Source organism: Bombus affinis, chromosome 8, assembly GCF_024516045.1.
Source record: "Bombus affinis isolate iyBomAffi1 chromosome 8, iyBomAffi1.2, whole genome shotgun sequence".
Taxonomy (NCBI): domain Eukaryota; kingdom Metazoa; phylum Arthropoda; class Insecta; order Hymenoptera; family Apidae; genus Bombus; species Bombus affinis.
The window spans coordinates 664,717-684,296 of NC_066351.1; the positions used below are offsets into that span (position 1 = coordinate 664,717).

At 40.1% G+C, this 19,580-nt stretch overlaps 1 protein-coding gene and 2 long non-coding RNA genes across 5 annotated transcripts in view; 1 reads left to right on the top strand and 2 right to left on the bottom strand.

The window, feature by feature from the left end:
* Window positions 1–935: 935 nt before the first annotated feature.
* Window positions 936–2,576, bottom strand: LOC126919457 (uncharacterized). The gene is made up of 3 exons (XR_007711632.1): window positions 1,856–2,576; window positions 1,278–1,439; window positions 936–1,139 (listed from the first exon to the last, which is right to left on the bottom strand). It is a non-coding gene; the product is annotated as an uncharacterized LOC126919457 (long non-coding RNA).
* Window positions 2,577–8,540: 5,964 nt separating this feature from the next.
* LOC126919484 (uncharacterized) lies at window positions 8,541–11,929 on the bottom strand. The gene is made up of 2 exons (XR_007711672.1): window positions 11,859–11,929; window positions 8,541–9,177 (listed from the first exon to the last, which is right to left on the bottom strand). It is a non-coding gene; the product is annotated as an uncharacterized LOC126919484 (long non-coding RNA).
* Window positions 11,930–18,382: 6,453 nt separating this feature from the next.
* The window catches only part of LOC126919370 (protein madd-4-like), a 243,243-nt gene continuing 242,045 nt past the window's right edge, over window positions 18,383–19,580 (top strand). For all 3 annotated transcript variants that reach the window (XM_050728485.1, XM_050728487.1, XM_050728486.1), the window contains exon 1: window positions 18,383–19,058. In XM_050728485.1, coding sequence (XP_050584442.1) covers window positions 19,035–19,058 — 24 coding nt within the window. In that variant the 5' untranslated portion in view covers window positions 18,383–19,034. The remainder of the gene's footprint in view (window positions 19,059–19,580) is intronic.

A 19,580-nucleotide genomic window follows, 5' to 3' on the forward strand; every position in this document is an offset into this window, starting at 1 on the left:
ACGTCGTGTGGAATTTTCGGTTTTTTTGTTTTTTACAAATTTTTACAAATTTTTCCTTCTCTTCGACGAAAACACGTGAATTCGTCGGCAAATTAGAGAATAAAAAGGGACGACGGGAGAAGGAAGATTGGAAGAAAATGCGACAGATCGAGCGTCAGCAGGGTTTTCGATCGGATCGACGATATCGAATCGAGAAAACAGGATCGTACCCTTCGACCATACGTTAAATTCAGTACAGACGATCGATAACACGTGCTATACAGGTGCTGCAATAATAAATTATTCGAGAGCGAGGCGCGAAATAGCGATCCTGTTAGATAACGTCACTGAGCTAGAACATGCTAAGATTACCGTGCGATTTCTATTTGCTGCTCGTCCTCTTACCTCCTACGTCTTCTTTAAATCTCGCTTCCATTCATTATTTTAAGGGAACATGCCGATAAAAGAATCCATTTTGTACGGTTGCGTTCCATTGAATTTCATCTACCCTTTTCTCAATAAGTTAAAAAGGAACGACGATTAAAAGGAAATGTCAATACATTTCGCTCGTCGAATAGTTTTCCTAATATTTCGTTCTCGATAGACTGATCTAGAAATAGTAAACTCGAGTTAATTATTTGCCAACAGAGTCACGAATAAAATGTTTGTTTTATCTTCTCATCGGAATATCTTCTCATCGCCTTCATCGCCAGGCCAGACAGGGGAACTATGATAAGTAAATTTTATTGTTCTTCGTTTTAATATTTTTGTCCATCTTTTCACGTTTATCACCGTTTATCGCCGTTTATCACCGTTTATCACCGTTTATCACCGTTTATCACCGTTTATCACCGTTTATCACCGTTTATCACTTGCGGCGAAATATCTTGGAAGCAACGAATAATATTAGTTTAATTTAATTAATATTAGTCCGCATAAGTATAATAAGTAAATAAGTAAATCAATGACACTTGCTTTTAATGTCAATCGCACCACATTTTCTTGTTTGTTTCTTTTTTGCGAGAGAAGGGAAGAATGCAATTACGCATTCCCGCTGGCGAGATATGTGGAACTCGCCTAAAGCGATATGCGGCATACTCGTTAAAAATCCTTCCTCCTTCACCTCTTCGAACGTGAGCTCCGGTTTTCTGCGTCCCATCCTAAGATTTACACTTAATTATGCAAGACGAAAACACGGAAGCAGATGGACAAACATATCGATCGGGTGATGTAGCATCGCGAAACGTAGTAAATCTAACTAATCGGATAGAAAACAAAATCGGCAGGAAAGTATTTACGACGCGTAGCAACAAGCCATTAAATTAGATTACTCGTCATTAGGATGATGTGTATACATTTTTTTGTGACGCCTGACACTGTTGTGACACTGAAGAAGTTCTTGCTGAGCCTCGTCATCATGCAACGGATGGAATATCCGTTATGGAAAGGCCGTTCGACCTCTGTAATGCAAAACAAAAACATTTTTTTAAATTATGAAATAAATGTTTTATATTATACACATCTGAAAGCCGAACCAGGTTAATTATTTAACATATCTAATATATGTGGCGGCACTCGACCACGAAAATTTCCAACGACATCGCGGCACAAACAAAGCGTAAGGCCGACAAGCCTAACGTACCATCGATATCTCTGCGGTTCTTTCGCCGAATATTCGGAAGAATGCATACGCGTCAACCGAGCTGCGAAGTACGATTGTTATTGATCGTTGTTAATCGTTAATCGTGGTTTATCGTTATTTGTTGTTAATTGTTAAGAGTTTAATAAACGTTATTATTGAAAATCAAGAGTATTTCTTGTGTGCACAATCACAACACATACCTACATATACACCTACACACATACCTACATTTACAGACTGCGTGCATGTCCGTAAGACGTCTCATCGATCTCATTGTATTGGATAAAGAATACATAGTATTAGAAACTCGGGTTAAATTTCCACTGGTTCCGGCATAAATTTTACGCCCGGTATATGCTGCCTAAAGTTAGAAGTTTGCCTAAATCTAGTTGCTTGATCCTTATGCAAGGTTAAGGACGAGCGAATCACAGAGCATTCCGGATCTGGTCTGACTTTAAGGGGAGATACCGTATCATGTATAGGTTACCCTTCGTACAGGCGGAATAGTCTGCTACAAAAAACGGAGAAACTATCTGAAGAAATACTTTGTCGCACGTTTGATTACGTTTCGCGGTAGTATCTCTTCCATTCGAAGCGAATAATCGAGTATTGTACAAACATTTCTGTATGCTTTTCGTCTGGATTCGAACGAGTTATTTTTCGGCTTCATTCGGAATACAGATTTTCTCAATGTGGTGGATATCAAACATGTTGTTTCAAACGATGAAACGAGTTAGTACTTGATATAGTCGGATGTATTTAAAATCGTTCCAACAATTACAGAATACAGAGTTGCTCGATCCTACTCGATATACGGATACTAGGTTATGATTATTGAATACTGACTACCGAATACTAAATACTTGGAGCATGTGTTTGTTTATTTATACTGGTCCGGGGAGTACCGGAAACTTTGAATTCGACTCCGGTTGACGGTTGCACGTAGCGGCGATATTGTCTTGTCCGAAGTTTGTTTACTTTTAAATTTCCTACATCGTAACGATGTCAATACTCCGAGGCAAAACAACGACTCACGTGCCGCTACATGTATTTCGTCGTTTTCCTCGTTTGGTTTATCACGAAGCACCTCGAGTCCGGCAAAATGGTTAGATTCACGATTATCGCTGTTTTCGCCGCATTGAATACACCATCTTTTGTAGCGTTGACATCTTTTATTTTAAGTCGCGCGCGTAATCTAACGGTCTAACAAATGGCAAATATAGAAATCACGATTATATGATTAAATATACGTAATAATTATAAAATAATATTAATACGTAATAATTTTAATTGACCAAAAGCTAAACCTAAATCTAAACTTAAATCTATCTCGGTATTATACATATTTAGGGAAACGCTTACAGGCAAAGATTAATAAATTATAATGGACATTTCTTACATTTTCGCTGCTTGTCTACGGATAAATAAAAGTTTGCAAGTTAATTTGGAATTTGTGAAAGCTTATTCTGAATAAAAAATTTATATAAATATCCTTCATACTATGAAGAGAGAGAGAGAGAGAGAGATAGAGGGGGGGGGGAGGAGAAGAGAAAAATCCAACTTTGTATATCGTGAAAATAGCATAACTTTGAAAAGAACTACATTATAAAGCATTCATATCGGAAATAATAAAATAAACATAAGCTAACTTGTTGTCGCTCTTACACCGATCTTTAGAAATGTACAAGAATCAAGTATACTGTTCGCTTATTATATTCTTATGATTACGAAAGGTACATCTCATCGTAAAGAAGTCACATAGCATTAAAAAATATTTCTTATTAATAATTCTTTTAATTAATTAATACTAATTGATTCTAAATTCATTTTTACATGGCAATAATTTCATCATAGCACTTTGGAATATGAAAATTGCGACGATGCACGATGATTCGAGCTACAGGGTCTCGGCTGGTCGCGTTAATGTACATTTCAATTTCAATAATAATTATACTTGTGATTTAATTAATTTTAAAAGATCAAAATTTCGATTTAAACACAAATTTACGTGAAAATCAAGAGATAAATTGACAAGAAATATGAACGAAAAAGTAACAATTTTCAATATATTATTTAAATAAATGGACTTTATAAAAATCTGTTCTCGTTTACACAGTCATGTTCGTGTCATTCAGGAATACATTTGTAGTGCTCATCCAATCAGTGAAGTGGTGTAAATACAACTCCGGCATTCATCCTTCACTTTCACTGTGGAAGAATCATTCGCGGTAATCCTGCACAATGAAACAATGTAAATTCGGCTTAAGAGAATTTGGTAGTAATACGTACAGGCATATCTAAAAATGATCGAAATCGAGAACCCGTCGGCTTTCTAAATAATTACCTATTAATAAGAATTAGAAGCAGGCATTAGCGTGATATAATCGTGAAGGCAAAATTTCTCTCTCGTTGTGCGAGATTAACGAAGAACACTTCTGGTAGCTAGAGCGGTTGATATTACGTAGCCACCACGGTGGAAATTAATTACGAACCTCGTTGCCTCTCACGACAACGACACGCGTATAAAGACAGGCAAGAAAGAAAGGAGAGATTATTGTTATTACGTTGACTCTTGACGGGACTCTTTATGTACGCCGATCAAGTCCACGCGAAGACACCAAAGTCGTGGAGTTGGCGTATCTATCGTGTAGCTAAAGATGAAAGACAGCATTTTACAGTTCCTTTCGTATCTTACGCATTTTATTACGCTCCAGTGGAATGTTTCTGCTATTACAAGAGTATAACAGAAAGCTGAATAAAGATGCAGATTGCACCACACGTGTGCACATTTCCTTTCGTCGAGAAAGTATTACGATCGCGCAAATAACGGTAATGGCTGTTAACGACCGCCACAATTGTTACAAGCTAGCGGCAAGCTAACGTTGGATAAGAATTTTTTTGTTAAACCGAATAGCGCATCGAAATCTTGGATTGTTTTTAAAGTAGTTTCTCTGGATCTGTGATATCTTAAAGGTTCTTTTGCACCGCTTCGACCACGTCGCGCGAAAACTTTCGCCTGACAACTTTGTTCTATAATCCGACAACGATGACTAGGTATTAACTCGGGGGTATAGTTTGAAAGATTCGATCTTGCTGGGTAACGCAGATTATCGATAGATTCATAATTCGATATCAGACCATGTTATTCAGAGAGTTTGATGACGTTTAGACTCGTGAGTCTTACGAAGGATCGAAGGTCTTAAGGATGCCGATTTTTTCTTTTCTTCTTTTATTCTTATTCGGGTTCGTTAAACTTCAAAGGAGGTTCTAATTCTTAAGAAAGAATTCCCGAAAAAATGTTGCAGCAGTGCAAACGTCGCCTAAAGCTCGTCGGACTTTTAAACGAAGCACGTAAAACGAGCTTCGGTATTTTTCTTCGTTCCAAGAGCTTTCCACAGTTCCTTTTCTCTCTCTCTCTCTCTCTCTCTCTCTCTCTCTCTCTCTCTCTCTCTCTCTCTCTATCTATCTCTCTGTTCTTACTTTAATTAAATACTTTTTTACGGAAACACTTGGCGATTCAGGATCAAGGGATGGAATCTCTGTGTTGATACGAGATTGCTGCTAATTAGCGCCCGTTCTTCTACGAATGTATAATTTATTCGCCCATTAGGCTGACTATTCCAATATTAAATAAAGTAATTAATATATTTCCACATCGACGACGAAAGGATTTTAATTGTTAGTTATACGCTCGTCGCGTATTCAGCGGGCGTATTCGTTTCCTATTAAATTCGGGACGTTCGAATCTCATTCCCTGCTTTTCTCTGACACTCGCTATCGGTCGTCTCTTTGAAATAACGTTCCGCCAGAATGTGGGTTACATTTTTCTCCGAATAGGAGAAGGAATACTTCCTAACACGTACTGCGACCGCATTACGCAGAGGTGGGTGACACGGACGCTGGCTACAAAAGCGGGAGGGTCGAAAGGGTGGCGGGAGACGCGAATGACTCGGGTAGAAACGGAGAGACAAGATCCTCGGAACGAGCCGCATTCTTCAATAAATGCCGTTGCTATTAGGCTGTATTCTTTCGTCGAACAAATCACGTAGATTTAAGAAATGGGTCGCCGATATATTGCCGAAGAGTCATCTTGTCCATGTCTTATTTGCCGTACCGACATATAGAGGTCGCGTCGTGCCACATTTCCTTCGATACCGTAATTATTTTTACCCTCGAATTTTCAAATTTCAAATGTCGCTTTTTAGAATGAAATTTTAACTACTGTACGTAACTTGCTGTCTGAGAATTTTGTCAAGGAATTTCGTGCCACATTTTCGAAATTTAACTCAAACATACTCTTTTGTAATATATTTGATACGATGACAATAAGTTGACAATAGGATAAAATTAACTTTCATTGTACGCGATACAGATTTTAGTGAGCACGTACTTCCAAGTTATATATGTATGTATATATGTGGGGAACGGAAACTGAAAAGTTGTGGGGAAACATCTCATAATAAATAAATAAATATATATATATATATATATATATATATATATATATATATATATATATATATATGTATATAAAGTTTTACGATATAGAGACAGGTATTGTATGGAAATTATTTTTTAGCGTACAGTATTCGATGTAATGATAATCGAATATACAGTGAACGTGCTAACCGGTGGTTCTGGCCTTTGAATTTCAAACTTGGGAAAAATATTTCATTTTCACCAATTTAACAAATCACAAATTGCAACCACCAAACCCGATTGATATTCAGTTTTCGGTAAACATTTTTGATTTTTCATCGGTCTGACGATATTCCTCTCGTAAGCAATCGTGGCGAGATAATATTGAACGTGCCTTACAAGAGTGGAGCGAGTTGAAGGAGGATGTAACATTGCGGAATGTGGATTGCGCTACTATTCCCAATGCGTCTAGCTGCTCACGATATAGTCGTAATAGAGTAGCCAGGGACGGATGAAATTTCGAATGGTATTCGGAGCCATCACTCTGAGGTGGAGCACGTTTACGTGTCGCGAAATTAAGCAACGACCGTGTAGACATCGAGCTAATGTAGATCGGATTACAGAACTACGGGCAACGTTGCAGAATCGTTGCGTCGTTTCCTTTGAAACTCTATGACGATGAATACGTACCTTTAATTCTCGTATCGAGTCACGGTCTCTGACATTCGACAAAAATTTTCAAACGACAATTTGTCTATAATGTTCGTGAATTTTCATTCACTTTTTTACCCCTGCATTTTTGTCCGAATTTTACCAATTTTCCCCTTCGAGTCTACCTCGACTATTGCAACGCGATTTCTAATGCCATTAACGGTGACAGATATCGAAACGGCATTGAGTATAACCCACAATGCGTTTCCTGAGCAAACCGGAAGTAACGTTAGGTGGAAATGTGGGTTACATTCTCATAAGTACAGTCGTGATGCTTCGTAGCCGTATTAGAGCGCCCACGGGCGAACGATGAGAGGGTAGCGGAGAAGAAGGGGTTAGAAAAGGAAGAAAGGGATGGGTTAGGATGGAGAAAGGGAGAGAGCGACGAGGACGCCCTCAGTGCCCGGAGGTAAAGGAGTGGAACGTGAAAGGGGGATGAGCGTAGATGGCGATGGAGATGAGGAGATCGTTGGAATGGGAATGGCGATGGGGTGGATAGGAGGGTATGGGGTGTGTACAGCTGTATATATGCGGTAGTACGGGAGGACGACGACGTCTGCTGGCTGGAGCCACGCTGTCGCTGCTGTGGCATCGATCCACCACTCACTACGACTTTTTGCCACGGTTCCAACGAGATCTTTAACCCGAAAACTGTTCCGCGGCATGGCCAGTTTTCGTTTCGGAACGGCCAAGCGGTTTTGCCACTGCGAGCGATCGCCGTTTCGACAATCCCTTACGATCACGCCCTTCTATCCTTAAAGTATGCTCCCGTTGTCTATCTTAGACTTTGGTATTTCTTAGTTATATTACCGATTATTTGTTAATAGTTGTAATCAACGTCTCACTAAACGTAGAATGGATATTGGAGTTTTATTTCTCATTATATGTGCTCTATGCTACGAACTTTCTGTAAAGAGATCAATGATGTCTACTTTCAGAGCGTCGCACCCACCTGTATAAAAGTTCGCAACGACGCAACGCCGTGGTAAAAACGATGCGAATATGATTGCTTCGAAACGAGACACGTATTCTGTCTCGGCGATGCTGAACCAGGCATTCAATCAGACGCCGATTTATCAGTTTGCCGTTATAACGTAATCCTTACCTCATTTACGCAAGTCGAATTACACGACGATGGTTACTGTCAGTTCGAAACTCGATTCAACTAGCACCGTGATTGCTTCGTGTCTTGACTTCCGTCGGCGTTTCGTGGAAACAGCGTTTGTTCCAAGATGTACTACGCGTCTTGAGATTATTATTTTTTTGAATTTCTCGACTTGAATTTCTATCCTGCGTAAATTAAAGAGACCTTTATAAATCTTCGTAAATCTTTATTGGTAAAGTTTGCGAAGGATCGGATTACGGTTGAAAGAAACAGGGACCAGTTTACTGGCTTCATTTTTCCATAGATTAAATATCTTCACCGAGAAGTCTTTGATAATAAAATTTCCTTGACTTTCTGCATACTTCGAGGAAACGCAAAGAAACGCGTACGCTTGAACGTTACAAGCTGTATAATTAACGTAACAAACAATGCCGGTGATACTTGGCAAAAGTTTCTGACAAATTACTTGACACTTTGCCAACCAACTGTGTCATACAACATCGCGGAATTTGCATATTTATACTAAAATTAATTTAACTTCCAAACTACCTTCCGATTTCGGATGAAATTCCTGTAACAGGCTTATCGGACGTTATTTTGCGTTAGAGTCGAGTTTGCCCTTGGAACAATTGCAAACTTCTTCAAAAGGGGAACGAACGAACGAACGAACGAACGAACGAACGATTCGATCAAACAAAAGAATTTATTTGAAAAAAGAATTCTCGATCGGAATACCATGATATATCGTTTACGTTAAATTCAATATTCGTGCTTACAAATAACCGAAAAATTCTACGCTTTAAAATATAAATAAACGATTGGATGGGGTGGAGAAAACTCTGCGTTCGATGGACGATGGAATGTTAACTGGAAACATTAATTTTCATTGGAAGCGAAAATATTTGTGTAACAGTTTGCACTCTTCCATAAAGTGTCGCGTAACGACAAATGCAGCGCGAAGTAACGATGTTTGCGCGTGACATTATTGGCTGTTACGTTGCTGCAAATTCATTTGCACGTTACGACGTTTCTGTGTCGTTGTTAAAGCTTTCATTTTTCATCCTCCCCTGTTGTATATACACCTGTCTCCTGCTCTTCGAACAAGCGATTCTCGAACGCGTGCGTGGCCGGCACTTACGGCTGTAACGTAATAAAATTCCTCGTTGAATCTCAAGCGGCACTCCATTTTCGTCGGGGTATAATTTGTCAGCGTGAACTTGTGCGAAAAGTTCGAATTAGTCTTGGCCGGTGCCGTGGTCGTCGTACTTCCTCAACTTTCCTTCGTGTGTATGCGCAGTGTTGTCCCGTTTTCGCTTTGAATCTGCAACGGAAACGATGAAACGTAAATCGAAGGATTTTCGTTAAACCGTAGATACGATTTGAATTAATTGGTAGATTGTTATTTTATGCGAATATTTATATTTTTCCTAATACGATTCAACTGTTATGCGAACAACCAAAATCACGTCGCACGTGAAGTTTTAATATTTGAAACTTTCGCATACGTTTCAACGTAAAAGTATCTAAAGAATGGAGATTGAAATTTTCGCTAGAAAGCAAAAATCAGTTGTTAAAAGAAACATAGAAATACTGCTCACACTAGATAAATAGATAAATAGATCTAAATGAAGATTTGTTTCACTTTCTAAATATTATAATATTTGTTATAACAAGTACTCTACTTTACACGTTTTACAGATTTTTGCATCTACGCACATTCTGTACTTTTTGCACGTTTAGATTTCAAACAGATGCAAGTTGAAACGACGAGAATCGGTATCTTTTTCAAACGGAGAGCATTCATCCCGTAATTCGTTAGCGCGACGCATTTTACCGAGTGTTTCGTTGCAGTTGCACTGTCGAGGCAACCTATAGGAAAATCATCCATGGATGATTTTCAGAGGATATCAGAGCTTAGGTGGAGAGCATGAACGAATTAAGTGAACGACTAAGCACTCGAGTCGGCCGAAAACCAGAAATATGACGATGTCTCGAGTTTCTTGGCGCACCGTTGTATACTTTACGATTGTAGCCGTGCGCTACCGAGCTTTGCTCGAAACACGAGAGAATATTCCGGAAACGAATAGCGAGGGAAAAGCACAGGCCACGAGAATAATGCCGGAACATATTGTAGTATCGGTCAAGTGTTTCACACTACTGGACGTGACCTTTACAAGAGTGTACAGTATACCTGACGAATGACATCATGAGTCAGCCGCGTTAATTAGCGAATTCAAGGGTCTCGCCACGTAAGTGGGTCTCAGGCTTTCAGAAAGACTAGCGGAGGCAACAGTAAACGCTTTCAATGCAAAAATGACGCCTTTTATTACCGACTTTACTAACGAAGAGAGAACTTTGAGAACAATCAGGTCTTCAACCTCGGAAAATTAATCGGTAAATCGGCCTCGGTATTTCTATTATCCTTCTTCCTTCTCTCTGCTCCTTCGTAATTTCTTTCAATTCTTTCAGTCTTCTATTTCGTTATTCGGCGGCTCTACAGCGACGTACATCTTAAACGATTAAAACCAGCTTTGAATTGCGAAACGGATGGAAAGTTTCTATTGAAATTCAATTACCGCCGATTGTATCAGCATTCAGCGGTTCGTTGCTTTTTATCATCCAGCCCGTACTCGTTACGCGAGTCTTTAGCTTCGATTATAACTGTCATAGTGGCCGACTGTACGACTTTGATTATCGGCATATCCGGTCGTCCCGTAGCAATGTTTCCTGCAAAAGCATAGAAGCACGAATTCGTTGTTCATCTCATCTGAAATTCACTGTTACGACAGACGAAATAAAGTTAGCGTGTAATTAAGTTTTCAATGACCCCGCGTGCCATCGAATTGTGCAAGGATATTATTTTATATAGAATTTTATCAGCCGCTAGAAGACGTATACGCGTTTACGATGTGACGCGTAAATATGCAAAAAAAAGGTAATAGAGAAATATATGAAATATTTAAGATGAAATATTTATCATTAGATTTACAAGATAAGTGGTATTTTTATTTAGGTACTGTTCCTTTATCAGTGTCTGTAAAAATATGAATTTGCATAAACATCGCAACATTAAATTTAAAAGATCGCAACCATTTTATTGTTCGATGTTATCATAGGTTCTACGTTTTAGTTAGAAAACGTTTTCCTTCTTCCATCGTGACGAAGATTTTCAGCTTGATTCTACGGATAAAATAAAGATTTTGCTATCAGGTAAAAAAAGGGAAAAGTTCAAGTCTTCCTCGTTACGGAGCACATTTCCGTGGATGGGAAAAATTCTAGTGTTCGCGTAGCCGCTTATACTTCGGCGTCATCGTTTTCACCATTTTCCTCGAGGAAGGTAAACGCGCGCCAAACCGGAACACCGACGTTTCCGTGATGTGCTCTGGAAACCGCTTTATTCCCGCTTTCTTACCCACTTTTCGTTTAATATTCACTAGTGTTTTTCTCTTTTTGGTACGAAGAATACGAATTCTTTGAAGATAGCAGTTGCGAAGATTATCGAAATATCTATCTATCCTAACTCCAAAGACGAGAGTAAAATTATTCGTTCCATCAAAGTTTCAAGCATTATCAAATCGAATTGCGCTAAATTATACAAACAGACAGTTACCAATTATTCACTTTTAACTTATTTTTTCAAGGCAAGAGATAAAGAATTAACGGTAAATCTTCGATGCTAACTTTAAGGTTACAGCTAGGCTATTTTTTGATCGAATAGCATCGATACGCAGACTATTGTCCCTCGGAATACAGCGTATTTCAGAATGTATCGCGCAAAAAACAAAAAAACTCCCTAGCACCGTGTGTGCAGCACGTGTTTCAATCGTGAAAACTGATCACGCGTTAAACGCATGGTTTGACTTGCTCCCCGAGTCCATCGTAATCTCTCTATCTCATATTCTGAAAAACGCGTAGCGTATGCCTGTTCCTCGCCAGAAGCAGACTGTATCTTTATAGCTGTCGCGCCGCGACCAACGAAATCACCTGCGGAAATTCACTTACGCGAGCAAACTGGCCGTTCCAGCTCGCGCGAAAGCTCGAGCGCTCTGCCAGCGAGGCACAATGAACAATAGACCTCATCTCCTTATATCTACACCCTGGTGCGACACACACGGCGACTCTCACGTACGAAAACGTGACACGCGCGCCTACAGGCGTCCAACACCGACGTTTCAGAAAGCGAGCGTGTTGTCCTCGCGTATAATGCCGACGTTTATGCGGTGCACGTGCGCGAACAGCTGAATTTTAAAATCACGGATTCGGCGGCGCAATTTGTCAGGAAATTCGCGTGCCGCGGGATCTCCACGTGGCACAAGTCAACCAAAGAGATGACGAGGATGGCGGCAACGACGTACGCGAATCGCGAACCTTTCCGCGTCCTCCGTTTTCTTGACAACATCAATTTCCTCCGGCCGAGGACAATCAATTCTTGCCTGCGACGATTTCGTCGCCGACAGACGACGAAATAGGGGAAAGGGTAAAAAAGAATCGTCGATGGATTTTTCCGCGACGACGGAAATACGACGGCGAAGACGCGCAACGTCTTTTATTATTGATGCCTGGCAAAACCTTATATTCCACAGCGTAACACAGCGGGAATTTTCTCGTCTATCGGCCGGCCGATGATGGCATTTTGAACGGTGGCGAATATCGTGCTCGTGACGCCAGAATTGCAGATTACGTTGAATTTCTTCGATCGACTTCCAGCCAAGCGGAACGACTCTCGTTCCACGCATTTAATTTATCGATTGAACATTTAGCGCGGCTAGGCATGCATTAGTATATCCAGAAAGATGTTTAAGATAGAAATTATCTTTATACATATGCATATTATTATATATAGATAATTTTCATTCAAAAGATATCAAGTATGAGCTAGATAGAGGGAAAAGTTCGTCAGATGATATATTCTAATCCAGTCTAGTGTAAACTTTGACATTGATTATGATTCGAAAAACATGAAACCGCAAACATGAATACTTTTGTACTTGAAATTCTTAATGAAATTCTTTGATCGTTTTCGCCGATGTCTAGGATCGACTATGTAAACATTCCCCACATATTTTGCCACACATTGTAGGTATATTACGGTGATTCCCAAAGAGATCCCGCAGTGTTCGGTTGAGTCTTCTTTGGAAACAATAAGTTTGCTACACGTGACACTTACAGAAATACAAGATCTAACTGTCTTTTCGCTCTATCGAATCCAAAATCCTTGTTAGAGGTTCAAAGTTTTCGTCTCGTTTATGAATTTTATATAGAATCCATCCCCGCTCATTTGACAGGGATTTTTTTCACAAACTCGTTTCTAGATAGCGACAGTTTTATCGCGACCGTATGCTCGCGAACCTATTTGTCCGACCTGTTTGTACGTAGTAGAAAGGAAGCAAAAGCAGATCGGGATGAATTTCGTACACCTGGCGAGAAATGAAACAGACCAAAGACTGCGTGTACCGTTCGTCCATCGCGAGACGAGATAGAACCAAGCTAAATGGACAGAACGAACAGCCATGGTTACAGGTGAGTTGGCAGTCAAGCAGGTGGAATTTGCTTTGTTCGAACTCTGGCTCACGTAGAAATCGATTTCACGCTTAGAGCGCGCGCGAACTCTTTTATTTGCGTTGTACGCGCACCGCGAGCGAAACCGCGCATCGGATCATTTGCACGAGATACAGTCTTTCTTTTTATCCTGCTTTCTTATTTTTTCGTTGTTTCGTCGTCGGATACGCTTGTGTGTTTTTCCATTTCGTTTTGTCTCACATTTCGTCACATTGTTCGTGCACGAGATTTCTCATCTATTCTTTGAATTCATTCCAAGAGAACGAGTGGTTATCGAGTAGTTTAACGTTTGCCAAGCAAAATCGCAGGATTTTAACTCTTAGAAGCTGATAAGTTTTACTATGAAAATGTTACACTTATGCTACCACAAATGGAAAAGAGTTTCGTTTGTATTTCGATTTATTTTTCATAATCATATTTTAAATTATTACCCTGTATTATATTACATCCATATTATATTACATTACTAGCAGGAAATATCAACATTTATATACGTACAATGTACATAGACAGCTACCGCAAGTTTCCAGTCCAGAGTGTAGTTCTTCCTCTGTATAACTTATACATTAATAAAATTCTTCTTTTACAATGTTATATTTTACAAGATGCGAAACATATTATTTTTCTACGGCACAAACTTTTATTTTCAGAAACTTTCTGCCTCAACTACATTATCAAATTAAACTTTTGCCGGAAGCTGTTGGCAGTCACTTTAAGTTTATCGTCAGTTTGACTATAACGACTTTTATTGTTGCAGTTTAGTTTTCAAATTAAAAATTTACCAAGAACGAATTACATATATTCTTCGAAATATTATAAACGTTTGTTCTTAGTTATATAATATGGTAAATTTGCAATGTTAAGAGTTGTCCGGACCAATCAGGTGACAAGAAGATCATTATTCGATTAAAGTCCGCGGTTCTGTCTCATTTTCGTTGAACGATTTCATCCGTGTGATTTAAAGCACAACGCAAACTCCAATAATTGTACTTTCGTAGATCGGTCTTGGAACAGGGTAATTTTTTCGCTGGGAAAAGGAAAAGCAGTCACGTTGACTTTGATATTAAACGTTTCCAACGGCGAACCGGTATAATGAGATTTTCATTTTTATTCGGTAATTGGAGCTACTTGGAAAGTTTCTGATTTCCCATCCCGCTTTCCCTCTTCCTTGCTCACTTCAGATATTAATAGGAAACTTTTTTAGTCTGAAATAATAAACTTGGAGCAGTTTTAACGCAAAAATTTTACCCCGTTCGATATGTTCTCTTTCTCTCTCACTCTGTCTGTCTGTCTGTCTGTCTGTCTGTCTCTGTCTCTGTCTCTGTCTCTCTCTCTCTCTCTCTCTCTCTCTCTCTCGTTGTTGCGCATTCATATTTCATTCTTTCCTTTTTCATTCTTCCTCCTCCTCGTCTTTCTAGATGCAATGCTGTCATTCATCGAAATTAATACAGTGGAGAAAGAAAGAGGATTTTATACGAGATTGGTGACGCTCTTAGACCGTACCAAGCGTTTATCCACCCCTAAAGAAAACGCCCGGGACTTCGTATCTTAGGGGATGTCAAAGACTTTAAGGCAGTTACAGTTTACGCTTTTCATCGATAAACTTCGATACCATTCGAATACTGTCATCTTTCTACCCTACGATTTATATAAGAATAACGAATATTAGCAAGGAAACGTAAGAAATAAAATATCGAGCTCCGTTGCACCATCGCATATTAATCAATTATGACTGGACACAGTGACGAGTTACAAGTTATAGATGACAGAGTCTCTTATAATTTTACATCCACTATATGCGAGAGAGTTCTGATGTTTCAAATTTGATTTATTTTCTATTCTTTTAAATATTATATCATGTTAGATTCAACGATTTAATACGAAGATTAATAACATTCTCAATCAACTTTTTATATATTTCGTGCTCCATCTGCATTATAATAAAAAAAAAAAAAGATATCCAAAGGATAATATGATAAATCGTTACAAACCAAAATATAAATTGCACCGGCAGATCTTGAATGTAAATGTAATGAATAATTCGCGAGTATTAATAAACGTTGGATTGGCTGGGGCGGATCGAACGTAAATAGTGCAGAAACTGAATGCAGCTAATTACATATATCAAAAGTTAATATTTAATTACGATTTATTGATTGATCGTTTGGTTATACTATCAAATAATCATCGCGCTATTACGAGGCTGTCCATAAATTAATGTGATTACATCGACACAGGGATCAAGTATCGAAACGATGATTAAATTCTATCATCGTTCCGATTATACCTTTATATCTGTTTCGAGATACAGAAAGATGTTTCCCTATTGGTAGCAGAAAGACCGACTTTCCACGTTTCTTTCCGTTTTTGCGTGACCTTTCTTCGTCGATGTCTCAGGTAATAAGAGAAAGTCACGAAAGAACGTGAAACACGAAGAGTGCATATTCGATTTAAGATGTCGTGGGATCCAGTTTATCCGGATACCGTTTATCTAAAATGGCGATCGTCCGAACACAGCTTATCCGAAATGGTATACGGGATCTTGTCTACCGGTATGTCGTGCGCGACCTTGTCTTGTATCGAGCACACGTCCTGCGGAAACTAGCATGCGTTGTAGTTATCGACGCGATGCAGTTCCGAATATCGATACGATGCGAAATAGTTTTCATTTCCCCTCTTTTCTCTATTTTTTTCTTTTTTTTTTTTTTTTTTTTTTTTAAATTAACATGTAGGCACTTTGCGATAGAAAAACGAGAACAAAGTCTTTGTATTGGGAACAATACGAATTCATTTCGTTTTTTATTGAGAGATTAATCGAATGGGAGCCAGTAAAAATTCTGTTAGATCTAAAGAATACATACCTGTCATCTGTGGATCGATCATCTGGAATGAAGTTGCAATTTTGAACGATGATGTAGCTTTCTGCTCATTAGAAGAATCGAATTATAGTCTTCCAAAGAGGAGTGTCAACTTGAAACGTAAGATGTAACCTTTTGCTCTTAGAGGAAATTCTTTGCAATTTTCGAATTTGTATATGCGCTTTTACAGAATGTAACTTTACATCTTACTAGATTGATGCATTAATAGATTGCCGAAATATCTCGAATACCTTCGAAACAGTCCGAGCAAGTAGATCACACGGACAAATCACTGTGAACTCAATCGAGCCGCGTTTTTACTAAATATTTATTTTCCCGGAATCAGAAATTTATATTCGATGTCCTCACTCGTCGATAAATTCATCAACGGGACAATTTGCCCCATCCATATTGAAACTGTAATAAATATGGGACAATCACACGCGAATAAAAATCGTTTCAAGGCATCTATTTCCTCTATTGTTTCGAGCAATCTATTTTATCTGTTCCTTGACAAATGAATTCCACAGTGAGGGATGATTTTACCGGAAACGCGGAATGAGCTCCGCTAGATCTATACGTTGACGTTTAACCTGGATATAAAAAGGACAAACCGTTCGACCTCGCGCCGGGAAGATGACTCGATGCGTTTCCAATTGGAATTTCGCATTACGCCGTGTATTTTCCAAAAAACTGGAGAAAAAACGTTTAACAATTTGCACGGTTATTTCCGTGGAACGCCGGTGGCTGCGGGTCGCACGCATCATTTCTCATGTACGCAACATGCACGCAGAACAAATAGACGTTCGATTCAACCTGCATATACGCGTACGTACACATGAATGGGGTCAACGTTTCGATTAACGTTCGTCAAACAACGCTGCGAACACATCGGTGTACACGACAGTAATCATTTCCGTGCTGACCGATTTTTTGACGTGATTGCGACAACCTTTCAAATAATACCCAAGCTCTGCAACCCTTCCCCTCCTCCCTTTTATCCCTTCGCAGCCAGCGTGGATTTTCAATGTCGATAAATCTCCATCGGGGCCCACCTCAATCTCCGTCACCCGGAATCCATCTTTCTCCGAGACGTTTCACAAAAGATATTTCCTTTGGTAAATCAGAAGATTCGTTGAACTGTAAAATTTTAGTTCGTACACCGCACGCGGATCGTTCCGCTGCTATTTACAGCCCCTTTTTTCTTATCCACCTGTCGGTAATGTCAATACGTATCCAGCCCCGCATTCCGGACAACTTGTTTAGCCTCGTGTTTCGACTCTTTCCCCCGATGTAAACAACGATTGGCAAAAAACCACTGGCCTGTAATTTTAATACCGCCTTTTGCATAAATAACGATTTAATTTTCTAAAGAATATCTAGTCCTATAATAATCATCTGCATTGTTAGAATAGTAAGCACGTAACAATTCTCCACAGCGAGGTGTAAATATCGTCAAGTACTCTTTAGAAATGATTTGTTCATCAATCATTAGGTAAAAATACCTGAAAACGTCTATCTTACGATACAGATGTTTTGACATGTGCTCTTCTGAAACCTTTCTTAGAAAAGATCTCTCAAACAGATAAATATCTACTACCTAAATAGGTTAGATAACCATACTTGATTTTCCCTAGGTGGTGATCGAATACGTTTAAAGATATCCGAAGAAGACCGTATGCCATGGATGAACATATCAATATAGATATAAAATAAATTCGACGTTCGGTCTGCAAGATCCTCGCGGTTTACATTAACCCGTCTCTCTCGAGCAGTTCATCGTTTCGATCAGATCGTCTTTGTCCGTGCTCTTACCCCTTCTGGTTCTCGACTAGCCAAACCACCTCTACGGCAGCACTTTATTCGAACCTCGGCCTCAACGCGATGTGGGTGGACGCAGAGTTGGTGAACGCGCAAGGGGGCGAGAAAGGGAACGAGAGAAACTGGGAGAGAGAGAGAGAGAACGACAAGAGAACGACAGTGGGGGTGCACGAGGGTTGGAGTTGGCGTTGGTTAGATGTGGAGGGGAGAAGGGCATAGTGTATTTCTCCGCGAACCCCTCCGGCCCCCACCCTAGCCGCACGGGCGCCAACGTCAAGCGCTTTCGAGACGTTAAGGCCGACACTCGTGCGGCGCACTTCGGCCCGACGACATCGGCCAGGATCGTAGACACGTGCGTGTGCGGTAACATCCCCTTCGTGGATCGTCGGGGATCGACGTGATTCACTCGCGACGCCACACGAATACGGCGAGTTCGTTCGCGCACGTCGATTCGTCGGTCGTGGTTATCTTTTTATTTACCGAGCAGCGTCGCGTGTTCCCGTAATTCGTGAAAGTTCTCGTGTCCGTTTGTCACGGTCGAATTTGTTTTCGCGATCGCGTCGTAACACGAAAATCGTAATAACGAGAGTCGCAGCTACGAGAACGTAAAAACGCATTGACCGTCACGTGGTATCGCGAAGCCAATTGGTCTTTCGTAGCGATGTGTAAACCGCACCGCGAGGAAGGGTGAGAAACAAGTGTGACCTATGTAAATGTAAAGTGAGACACTGCGGCGTGATCCGTTCTTGAAGAAGGGTTGGACCGGTTCCTCGATGCGCCCTTCCTTGGAGGGCGCAGCCTTTACGCGGTGGCAAGTCGAAGATCTTTGACGATAGCTCGCGGAACGCGCAGAATTTGCAGCACGTAGAAACGGAATAGCTTCGATAGAAGTCAGAGAGCGGACGAAGAACAAGCTTGCCGATCGACGACCGGAAGGATCATGAAGAGGCCTTACCTCATCCCCGTGAGTTTTTGAAAGACCCTTTTTTATCTGTCATTCAGGCGAACGCAGAGACGTCCGATCGGAGTGTTTCAGGGCATGAGCGTGTGCTCTATTTTCGATTCTTTTGCCTCTTTTGTCCTTTTGATTCTTCTATGCGTCTTCTCCTCCTCCCCCTCCTTCTCTTTCTTCTCCTTCTTCTCCTTCTTCATCTTCTTCTTCTTCTTCTTCTTCTTCTTTCTTCTTTCTTCTTTCTTCTTTCTTCTTTCTTCTTTGTTTGATTGTCGTTACTCGCGAGTTGACAGTGAAAACGAGCCTGCATTCTACGAAGAGTTTGTTACCCTTTAACACGCGAAAGCTCACCGTTTCACGCTCGTCTTGCCTTTTTCTTGCTTCTTGCCAAAGATCAAAGACCAACGACGTCGCTTTAATCTGCCAATGGCGGAATGGCGCATGTTTCCTCCTCCTCCTCCTCCTCCTCCTCCTCCTCTCACCGATGGTTCTTGCTTTGAAAAGACGTGCGCCTTTCGAACGCTGTCTTGTCCC